At 32.4% G+C, this 11,567-nt stretch overlaps 2 protein-coding genes across 2 annotated transcripts; one reads left to right on the top strand and one right to left on the bottom strand.

Moving 5' to 3' along the window:
* Nucleotides 1–294: 294 nt before the first annotated feature.
* LOC107954704 (cytochrome b-c1 complex subunit Rieske-4, mitochondrial) lies at nt 295–3,316 on the bottom strand. The gene is made up of 3 exons (XM_016890340.2): nt 2,926–3,316; nt 2,323–2,467; nt 295–780 (listed from the first exon to the last, which is right to left on the bottom strand). The coding sequence occupies exon 3, from the start codon at nt 743–745 to the stop codon at nt 410–412; it is 336 nt and encodes a 111-aa protein (XP_016745829.1). The 5' UTR covers nt 746–780; nt 2,323–2,467; nt 2,926–3,316; the 3' UTR covers nt 295–409.
* Nucleotides 3,317–3,802: 486 nt separating this feature from the next.
* On the top strand, nt 3,803–4,517 carry LOC107956748 (uncharacterized). Its single transcript, XM_016892288.2, has one exon. The coding sequence runs from the start codon at nt 3,920–3,922 to the stop codon at nt 4,334–4,336; it is 417 nt and encodes a 138-aa protein (XP_016747777.1). The 5' UTR covers nt 3,803–3,919; the 3' UTR covers nt 4,337–4,517.
* The last annotated feature ends 7,050 nt before the right edge of the window (nt 4,518–11,567 follow it).

The raw sequence follows: 11,567 nt of genomic DNA on the forward strand, positions 1-11,567 counted from the left end.
TTTTTATTAAAATATGAATTAATAAAAATCATAACATAATCTCATGGGATCATAGTTGCCAAAATTACAAATATTGATCCAAAAGTAATAATTATTCTCATTTTTTTATATATGAAAAATATCAAACATTTATACACCAAACAAACCCATGTTTTAACTTCTCTACGAGACAACCCTAGCCAACCAAAAATTTATAGATCAAATCAAAAGCCATGCAAAATGGATTCCGCCATAAAGTGTTGGAGACATAGGAGATATAAATTCCATTGGCAACCAACCAAGTCATCACCAAAGTTAGATCAACCAATGTATAAATGATATATATACACATTTTTCATTACAAACACGAAATGTTATTGAACTTTAAACCCAAAACAAACAATGAAAAACTAAAATAAAAAATTAAACTTCATCCCTGTGATGCAAGGTCAACGCTGTTAGCCGTCTTGATGTCCTCTTCGGTTCTACGTCTGATAAAGACAGGCTTCCCTCTCCACTTGACGGTAACAGTGCTCCCTAGCCCTATGCTAGAAAGGTCAACCTCAAGGGAAGCGAGTGCAAGAACGTCTTTGCTGGCAGACATGCTTAGAACAAACCTGCCACCAGACAAGACGAAATAAGCAAAAGCACGCTTGCTGGGATCACTAGGTGGAAACCGCTCGTGATTATACTCGTCATAGACAATTTTTGAAGTAGGGTTCTTTACAGCTGCCACAGTAGCAGGGACATCTGAGATCATTCCCATATCGTGTCCTCGGCTGAGGGCATCTGAAGAAAAACCTGGAAAAAGGTAAAACAACTGTCATATGCTATTACAAAAATACATGTACTGCTCACAATAGAGCATCCAAGAAATGTGAACTAAATGTCAACACTCAAAGTAAACTTGCAGAGGCTCGTGTATCACATAATCTATAAAAGAATGGGGGAGGGGGTAGTCCAACCATACAAGCACAAGTTTTCAGGCCTTCATTCACATATCTATAGATTGCACCATGATAACATAACAACATTATTGCACGACAGCATAGGTTTTTCTCTGAAGAACTTTCTTCCTAAATGGCATGTGAGCTAATTCAACTAGTTGTTTTAAGAATACATTAACATGAAGTAAAGCAGTGGCTTCAAATGTGAAAATTCACCATCCACGAGCATATATGTATAGGTGAGTGCTTCAATGCTTCTCACTTGTATAAACCAAAGGATCACAAAGTTCTTTACCACTTTTTAAAATTTTTCTTGTATTTCCATTATCATGAATAAACACAATGTGGCTTTTTAATTCAATAAAAGCATAAATGAATGGTTATCTTCACACAAGAACAACTGATTCAAAATAAACATCTCATTATTAGCATTCGGCTTTCCTTTTTGGACATAATTGATTGGGTCTAGTATGCTCCAAAAAGTAACCCATATGACTATTTTTTTATTATGATCATTTTTAAGGTCATCCATCAAAACGCTTTTAAACTAAAGTTGTTATAATAATCATCATAAATATTAATAAGTAATGATATATGTTAAGCTTCCAAAATAAAAAGAAGAATTATGGGCACTAAAATATGTATATCAACATTGTTTTACTTTGTATCTTTTGTGCTTCAAGCCTGCTTAAATGACTAGACAATTTACACAACTTGGTGATGATAACCACTAGGAAATTCATTTTTCTTGGGGACACCAAGATGCGGGGCAATGAAGCCCGGCAAAATTGCACAACTTAATAGTAAAGCATTTCAGTCTAATAGTAAAGCATTATAATTCCACAACTTAATAGTAAAGCATTTTCCTCCATGTCTCTCGCTTTAAACTATAAGACAAAACTGTTGTAATAACATCCACTCACCAAAGAAAAGAGAATTAAGAGAAACGGAAACTTATACAAGAGAGTCATTTCCAATAACACAAATTTTGAAACACTCACTTACAGTCAAAATAAAAGAAAACTTATCCAATCCAGACCTTCAAAAATACATACAATATATATACACCCACAAAGAAAATGCTTTTCATTCCAGAAGAATTTCAGACCAAAGAAAAGAGAATAAGAGAAACAAACATATAGGGTAAATAAGATCATATATGAAGAACCCTTCTCAAACAAGGATCACTCAAAAAGTTCCCAAACTTCTACCCCAGCACAATCTGCCTTACTATTCTACATCCTAGCATTTACTAGCAGTTACTTCTAGGCCAATTGAACTTTGAACTTCCTTTTCAAAGTTTTAGTCGTTGCCAAAAACAAAACAATGAATATTTGAGATGATAAATATTTTAGATGATAAGCTAGACCAACAAAAAAAGGCTATGTTTTGGCACCTTAAAGAGGATTGCACGATGCCTGCAAAGTCCAATGGATAGGCTGCCAATGGGAAGCACAATACACTTATGAAAATCCTTCAATCTCGTACTGACCAATTTCCAACGTTTGTGAATATCCCCTTGCTCCACCGGAAAAGTTCCCCTAAATATATAACAATTCAAACACAAAGGAAAATAGATTAAAAAATAGTGAAAAAAATTAACCCTTAAGGGAAAAAAGGGAGAACCCTACCCCATGTATATAGCAAAATTAAAACTTTTTTTGGTTCCTGATAAAATGAAGAGAAGGGGACTGCCTAACATTTCCAGAAATAAAAACTCTAACTCAAAAATTGCATTTACTTAAGCGAAAAGAACACCCAAAAAAAAGTTTGTCATCTTTTTCTCCAGTTTCTAAGTACCCAAACGTGAGTAACAGAAAAGTAAAATAATGAAAAATACGAGACAGCTATTTCATTTTAAGTCACAGAAACCCTAGAAAATAAAAGGTCTAACAGAAATAGTAGCAGCAGCCGCCGTGCAGAATGCTGAAGACCAAGCCGAATGCTGAAGGCGAACAGAAACAGTAAAGATGAATAAAAAGAATAAAAAAATGCTTACTTGAGAAACCAAGCCGAATGCTGAAGGCGAACAGAAACAATAGCAGCAGATGGGGAAATAAGAAGGAAAAAAGGGAAATAATATGAAGGGAAATAAGAAGGAAAAAAGGGAAACGCAGAGATGGAAAGGAAAGGAGAAGATGAAGCTGAGGGCAAAAAATAAAAATGGGAAAAAAAATTACTCCCGTGGAATGGAATGGCTATTCAGTGGTGAAGGAAGGGAATGCCTATTCAACATTTTCCGTAATAGAGCTGGAATGGATTCAGGCTGTAATGCCATTACAGCCAACCAAACTAACGTTTGGTGATGGGCCCACCGAATTGGGGGGAAATGCATTCCTATTCCCCAACCAAACATGTTGTAAGTGTAACATAAAGGATGCGTAAAGGGAAAGCTGAAGCGTGGAATTTCATTTCTCTCCTTATAACGAATATTCCTTGCTTTTCTTGATTCTACACTAAGTGAGCCCATTGGATGATTTAGCTTTAAGAAACCGAAAGACGACACCAATTCTTTTCTCTTGTACAAAACCCTTACTTGCCCACAAACTTAAATTAAAACTCAATAAACAAATCATTCTTTGGATCCCTTGATTTATTTCCTTGATAGAAAGTGAAATTTTGATTAATGTTAAAAAAAATTAAATTCTAGACAATTATAGTTAAAAAATAATATTTAAGAAATATAAGATTCAAATTTCAATATTTATAATTTTCTTCACATACTCATATAAGTAATGCTAGATGCAACAGAAAAATGAAACCGTGGCAAAGAAAATCGACTGGCCGGAAAGTGGAAACTACTATTTGATATTAGCCAGCATATTTTGACTAAAATCTGAGGAACAATAACTGGATGGCCAATGGGTGTCAAGTGTCAACTATAAATAATGCTTAACATCCAACTTTCCTAATCAATAATTTCATAAACATTTCTTGTATTGTTCAAAGTTGCCAATTCTGATATTGGTAATCCAATTAAAGAGATTGAAAGGATGAGTGTGGAAGTGTTAGACTGTGCCACCATTGTTAACTTCGTTGAAGATGAAGAAGCATTCAACATCTCAATACGAGAGCGATTTGCTCACCTGGACACCAACCATGATGGGCTACTGTCTTACACGGAGTTGTCCAAGGATTTGCAGAGTCTCAGGGTGCTCGAAACTCACTTCGGCATCGACATTAAAACGGACCCAAAGGAACTCGCTCACGTTTACGAATCACTGTTCGAGCAGTTCGATCACGACTCCAATGGGACGGTGGATTTAGAGGAGTTCAAGTTGGAGACCAAGCGGATGATGCTTGCCATGGCTAATGGGATGGGTTTTTTGCCTGTTCAAATGGTGTTGGAAGAAGGCAGCCTATTGAAGATTGCAGTTGAGCATGAATCCACCAAACTAATTGCTGCTTGAATCTCTTCAAAAACGTCTAAATCCTCACGTCTTGCAACAACTCATATTTTGTTTTGCTTTCTTTAATAATTAGAGATTTTGAGTTTGAATCTGCATCCATCTTTTTCAGCTTTGCAAATTTTGTTAAAGCAGTGTTATGCTTCGTCATCGTTTAAATGCAAAATTGTTTGTAGTTTTGAGATTTTTGGTTTATTGCCGATTAATTTAAGGTTGGATGTTTAAATGCAAAAATTTGTTTATTGTATTCGGAGATAAAATGTTTAAAATTTGTACAAACAATTACAAACCCCAAACATGAATAATGTAAAAAAAATATATTAACTAAATTATATTACATAATTAGTTTCTTTTATCCAGCATGGATTAATTGTATGTATTAATTAAATTAAATTATTTTTTAAAATTTTTCATAAAAATTGTTAAATTTGATCACGAAATTAAAATATAATAATATATAAGTTTAATTTTAATAAGATTATGATTGTTATTAAACTGAGTTTAAGTAAATAATTTTTTTGAAATAATTTTTAAAATATAAATAGTAAAATAGTAAATTATGTGAAATTCTATTTTAATATATAGTTTCTAATTTAATATTAATTATTAATTAGTGAAATTTTATCTTAATAGTGTATTTAATTTGTAAAAAAAGTGATTAACATAAAAAGATTTGTTTAAACAATTTTAACATTTATAATGGTTTATTATGTAAAATTGTAAGTTGAAATTTTAAATATAAGTAAATTGGAAAGACTTATTATGAAAATATAACTTGCAGAATACCATTGAAAATTATTTAAAAATGTGGAGGGGTTTATGTTGGAAATTTTCCTCTACATATATTTTCTTTCTTTCCTTGCCATATGTCAAATTTTTATAGTATGAACACATCTAAAACCTAAGGATATTGTAATATAAAATATATATTAGATTGGTTTAAAATTTGTATTAATTAATTTAAGATTTCACCAATAATTTAAGTACGAAATTACTACACAATAAGATAAAAAGTCGATTTTGTAAATCCTAAATAAGTAAAAAAATATATAAAACATATATTTCAAAATTGAATAACAGTATTGAAATGGAAACCTAAAAAAATCGCGTGAATTAAAAAATGGATAAAAAATTGTTTTCAACACTGTCATAACTAAAAAGAGTAACTAATTAGTGGTATAAACACCAAGTTTTTGTGCAAAAATATTTATATAAAAAATTTTAAATCATTGAATAGTAAGATTAAAATTTTAATTGTTTTGGGTTAAATTGTGTAAAAAATTAGTAATACATGCAAAAATTCGTTTAGAAAATATTAATATGTGTTTATTGACATTATTTATAAAAAGCAAATGGCACTTATGCCATTATTTATCTTAGGTTCTTTTGTGAAAGGAAGGAAAATGAAAAGGAAAAAAAAATCAATGAAGGTAAAACATCTGGATTTTAAATGAAGATAAAAAAGATATATTTTATTTTTATTTTGACCCTTTGTTAAATAAATTAAAAATATAAATTCATGAAGTTAAAAATGTGACTTTCTTTAGTTAAATAAATTTTATTTTTTGAATTTAGTTTTGGTAAATAAAATTTGGATTAATTGTTGAGAGGTCCTTAAATTTCTAGTCAAAAAATTGTCATTTGTCTTCACCTTATTGGCTCCCATGCCACCTCAACGAAAGAGTTAGCACTGTCAGGGTTAGTTATAGTATTGATTAAGGGAATAAAATTTTAAGTACTAAATTGAATATTTTGAAAATAGAGGTACCACATTAAAACAAACTTTAAATATGGGAGAATTTTTTCTCATTATCCTTATCTATAAAATCATTGAATATATTTGGATAAATTAAAATAATAAAAAGAAAATTTTTTATAATTAAGTATTTTAATTAAATGAATATGATTTTATCTATAAATATAATTTTAATTTTTGATAAAAATTAAATCATGTTACAGTAATTTCTTTTCTATTAATGTGAAATTAATATATTTTAAAATTTCTTATTAAAAATAACATCATATATTATTAATTAATTAATACAAATTTTAAATTGATAAAATCAATGAATATAATTGAATAAATTAAAAATAAAAAATCATTTTTTTATAATTAAATAAATATATTTTTCTCTCTATAAATATGAATTTATTTTAAATATGATAATAATTAAATCATATCAACGTTATTCTTTTTTATAAATAATACAAATTAAATATGTGAGATTAATATTATATATGTAAAAGATAATACCAATATATTGGTAATTTATGTAGGAAACATTATTTATGACAATGGGTTTTTGATGAGCATCGAAACCGCCAAATATAATTTCTTACGCTCTAACTAAATTAAATTGTAGTATAAAGAAGTAGGGTCAATTTCATAGGGACTGGAACTCCTAATTTTCCTATTTACTTGACTAGATTCCTGAGTCTAGACAGCTGTCGTGCCCACGACCTCTATGTGTAAAGCTGAAAAGTAAATAAAGAGGGATTTTAGTTGATAAAGGGAAAACAAGTATAAAATAAAATAAAATGAAATAATAATAGAATGATAGTTGCAAAATAAAGTTAAGTAATTTAAATTAAATTGGTAAATCAAATATGTGAATGCTTAGCCTTAGCCTTGGCACACTCCAAACTTAAATCGATCCTTAAAAGTGGATTTTTTTCTTCCAGACGATAAGTTGGTTATAGCGTGCGACCTGCAAACCAACCCTTACCAATTATCTAACCACATAACACGCGTTTGCAATTTAAGATATTGGCAACTTTGCGATTTAGAAGAGCCTAACTCAAATTAATGATCTCAATCTCGTGGGTCGTTTAAATGCAATGACTATATCGCTTGATGGAGTCCAACTAGCTTTTTCCAACTAGACACACCATTTTGTTCACGGGAACTTGAATACAGCAGATGACCGACTCGCTTTCCCAACTGTATGCCAAAACAACTTCCTCCAAACAACACTTTGAGTTGAAATTGGATTAACTTTGAGGGACGAATGTGACTACAGTGTTGTAAGATTTTAGTGTGGATTCATTTTTCACAATTCTCGATTGAAACGATAACCGGGCTAAAGCTAAATGGGGATTAGTTGAGCATGAGATTAATCATGCTTTGTTGGATTATGAGAATGAATTTAAATGTAACGATGATGGGTGAAAAAGAGAGGGGACTTAAAGAACAATTGCGCCAAAATAAGGGAACGAAAAAAAATGGTAGTAAGCTTTATAAGCTACAGACGCATGAAAAGGGAAAAGAAAAACATTGTTTTCAATTAAATTTCAAGTGTGTCCTTCCATGCTACCTTTTCCAGGCTTTTGTACACTTATCATATGCTAATTTTAGCATGATTCACTCTAAAATTATGCCTAACAACAAACAAAAATAAGATATTTTTCTAATTATAGAGTTTGATAAAGTCAAAATATGATTTTTTTTATCAGCCACCAATTCTACAACTTTTTAATTTTACCCATTTTATTACTTTTCGTTCCAATTTAGCCCAATTTTCTTGTTCTTTTGAACTTCAACATTCCAATTACGTCATGATAAAATTTAAACATGAAATCACAAGCTTAATAGCATTCTATTCAAAATTTGACCAAAAATAAGTACATTAAACACACAAAATTAGCTTGCTATTAAATCTCTTCTACTTAGCCGATGCTTGTCCTCAAGCATGTTGTATATTCCATACTAGAAATCATTTAATAACTTTGTTCCAAAATCAAGTCTTATCCAACAACTATGCAAAATGCAAATAATTTAGGTGTTAGCATGAATAAGTACTTAGTCAGTTTAACCAACAAGCGTTTATAAAATTGTAAAAATGTGTAAAATCAACCATTTCACTAAATTGAAGTGCAATTAAACTTGCAAGGAAATTGTTCTCGATCAAATTATTTAAAAAACTTTGGACATAGCAAAATCTTTTTACGCGAGATGAGATGACAACCCAAACACCTCACCCCGGTTACTTAATTTAATACATGCCCAAATAGATTAATTCTCCCTACTTATGGCAACCTGGTTAGCCAAGTGTTTGCAAGTTTTAGCTCGTCACTCAAATCTTTTGACACGAGGTGAGATGACAACACAAGCACCTCATCTTGGTTACTCAATTTGGTCACATTTTCGAAATCTTCACTCATAACTAAGCCATCAACGGAGTAGTATATACATACAATTTTTATTTATATATATTTTTTTCTATATATATACTTATTATCATTTAGTAACATAAAATAAAATGTCTAAAACGAGATATGAATACTTTTATTAAACAAGTTTAAAGATCTAACAATTTTCATTAGATGTTGATTTTACCACATTTAGTAACATATCCTACGAAGCCCCCCAACTTAGCCCACATTGCCCTCAATGTGCAATAATAAAAAGATAAGAAGGAGAAGTGTCATGTGTATTCCCTGAGTATGTTTAATTTGGCAAAGGGTGGTTTTGTAAAACCCCAAACCCGACCTAGGCGTCAAGACCAAGTCTGAAGAGCTCCATTGGCGATACTGGAAACCCACATTTATAAATGCAAATAAAAGAAAAACTATTCAACATGTTATAACAATCATAGCAATCAACTAACTATTCAATCTCCCTACAATGTCATATTCATAGAGAAACTAAAGTTACTAATAGTATAATTAAAAGGAAGATAAAGCAGATTGATCGAGCTCCCTCAACACCGAACCGTTCAAGTCTATGAACTACCTGAAATTCAATTAACAACGAAATGAATTGTGAACCCAATGCGTAATAGAAATAAGTTTAACCAAAGCAGGATTGTAAAAATAGTTCTCGAATCTCAAGTTTCAATTGAAATCATAAAACATTCAGTACAGATTTGGCATATTTGTTATATAGTATAACAACTCCAGTTTAGATACAGAGCAGATAAAAAATAGATGTAGTTATTTCTACCCCCATCCGCTACACACCATCTCCGACCATCCAAACACAACATTTAGGGTATTGTATACCCATCCAGCCCTCCACACCGCTCAATGTTGGTACATTACCTTTCAGAATATTCAAAGCTTAGTTGTTAGATCAATAGGTGAATAAACGCCAGATTCATATATATGTAGTAACCTAGCCATAGAATCAAAACAGACCACTTCCTTCTTTACACGACTCCCACTCGATGAAAATGTAGTTTACAGATGTCAAAATGTATGCATAATCATTCAGTTTCAATAAACATTTGTATAATCAGAATTTCATTCTTAGATTGTTAGATAGCAGTCATACGGTCTAATTTAGATCATACATATAAACAATAGATGACCTACAATCATGTGAACAATGTTTACAACCTAGGAAAGAGTTCCAACCCTAACCTACACGCCCATGTGGCTCCACATGCCTTGGTACATGCCCGTGTGTCTCACATGGCCTGACACACGCCCATGTTATCTGCCTGTGTGGTCCTAAATCACAAACAGTGAGTCAGATGGCCTGAACACAAGCTCGTGCCTCTAGTCCGTGTGGTCTTTAAATCACAATAGTGAGTCACACGCCTGTGTCCTTGGCTTGTGTGATCTTTAAATCAGAAAAATGAGTCACATGGATTGGACACACGCCCGTGTGAACAGTGTGTTACACGGTCTAACACACTACCTCTCATACGAACGTGTGTCACACACAACTTACCACACGGCCGTGTGGCGTCGACAACCATGTTTTCTGGTTTCAAAACTCATAAAAACTCGGGTTTTTTGTACGTACCTAATCTCATGTTGACATAGGAACAATGCAGAGAATTCTCGAAACCTAATTTAACCATTCAACAACTAATGAAACAACTAAAACGACGAAAAATCGCATTCATTAATACTCAACCAATTATGTCGGGAACCTCAACGCAAAACATCCAACAAACAAACGCTAACCGAAAAATCGACAAAACTAATTCGGAACAGCACGTGAAAGACCACTTCCCTCCGTATTCATGCCTAAGGAAAAGAGATCAAAGACCAATTAACAGAGAATTTATGCAAACAGTCAGAGAAATCCCAATTTACTACGCAAATAGAAACTTATAAAACTTCGCAGGAACGTAATATTTTCTGAAAAAAGTTACGCAGAAATTTTCTAACAATGCACCGAACAACTTAGGACTCTCAAATATTCCGATAACCACTTGTTGGACGCAATCAAAAAGAAAATTCAAAAGAAAGAGGAAATGTAAAAAGAAAAGAAAAAGATAAAAGGAGAAAGGGGATGGGAAAAAGAATTGACGTTAAAAAAATGCTAATTAACCACCAGCATATGTCTACCATTTAGCAAAACTTTTATAACGCCAATGCTGAGACTTGAACACATGATCAGAGAGTAGACAGATGCTTAACCAGTGAACCAACAGGCTCATTCTTGACATAGGTTTACACTAAATTAAACTTAACTATGCAATTCAAGGATAGAGGTTATTTAGAAAAAAAATAGTAAAACTTCTAAAGATGTGACTCACAACTCCTAACCTCGATCACATAAGCAGAGCACATAGCCATAGATACAGAGACTTAATTACGACAGAATCAAACATTCAAATTTTTGAGGCATTACAATTCTCTCCCCTTAAAGCAATTTTTGGCCTCAAAATTTACCTGAGTGAAATAGATATAGGTATTGCTATCGAATTTAATCTTTGGGATCCCAAGTGGCTTCGTTAGTGCCATGGTTTTGCCACAACACCTTAACCAAGAGTACAGTTTTCCTTCACAATACTTTGACATCATGATCTAGTATCTGAACAGGTTCTTCCTCGAAATTCAAATCCGATCGTAACTCAATCTTGTTGACGGGGACGATATGTGACGGGTCAGACTGATATCGTCTCAGCATCGAGACGTGGAACACGTCATGAATCCACTCTAACTTTGGCGGTAATTCTAGTTGATATGCAACGAGTTTGACACGTTTCAGAATGCGATAAGGTCCAATAAACCTCAGGCTCAACTTGCCCTTGTGTCCAAATCGGAGGACCTTTTTCCACAGTGACACTTTCAGGAACACTTGGTCACCTACAAAAAACTCAGTGTCCTTTCTCTTTAAATCGGCATAAGATTTCTATCTATTAGAAGTGGCTTTAAGACGACCACAGATCAACTTGACAGTATTCTCAGTTTTAGAAACTAACTCAGGACCCAAAACCTGACGTTCATTTAACTCAGTCTAACACAGATGAGTACAACACCTACGACAACAGAGCCT

This window comes from Gossypium hirsutum, chromosome D07 (assembly GCF_007990345.1).
Source record: "Gossypium hirsutum isolate 1008001.06 chromosome D07, Gossypium_hirsutum_v2.1, whole genome shotgun sequence".
In the NCBI taxonomy this organism is placed as follows: Eukaryota; Viridiplantae; Streptophyta; class Magnoliopsida; order Malvales; family Malvaceae; genus Gossypium; species Gossypium hirsutum.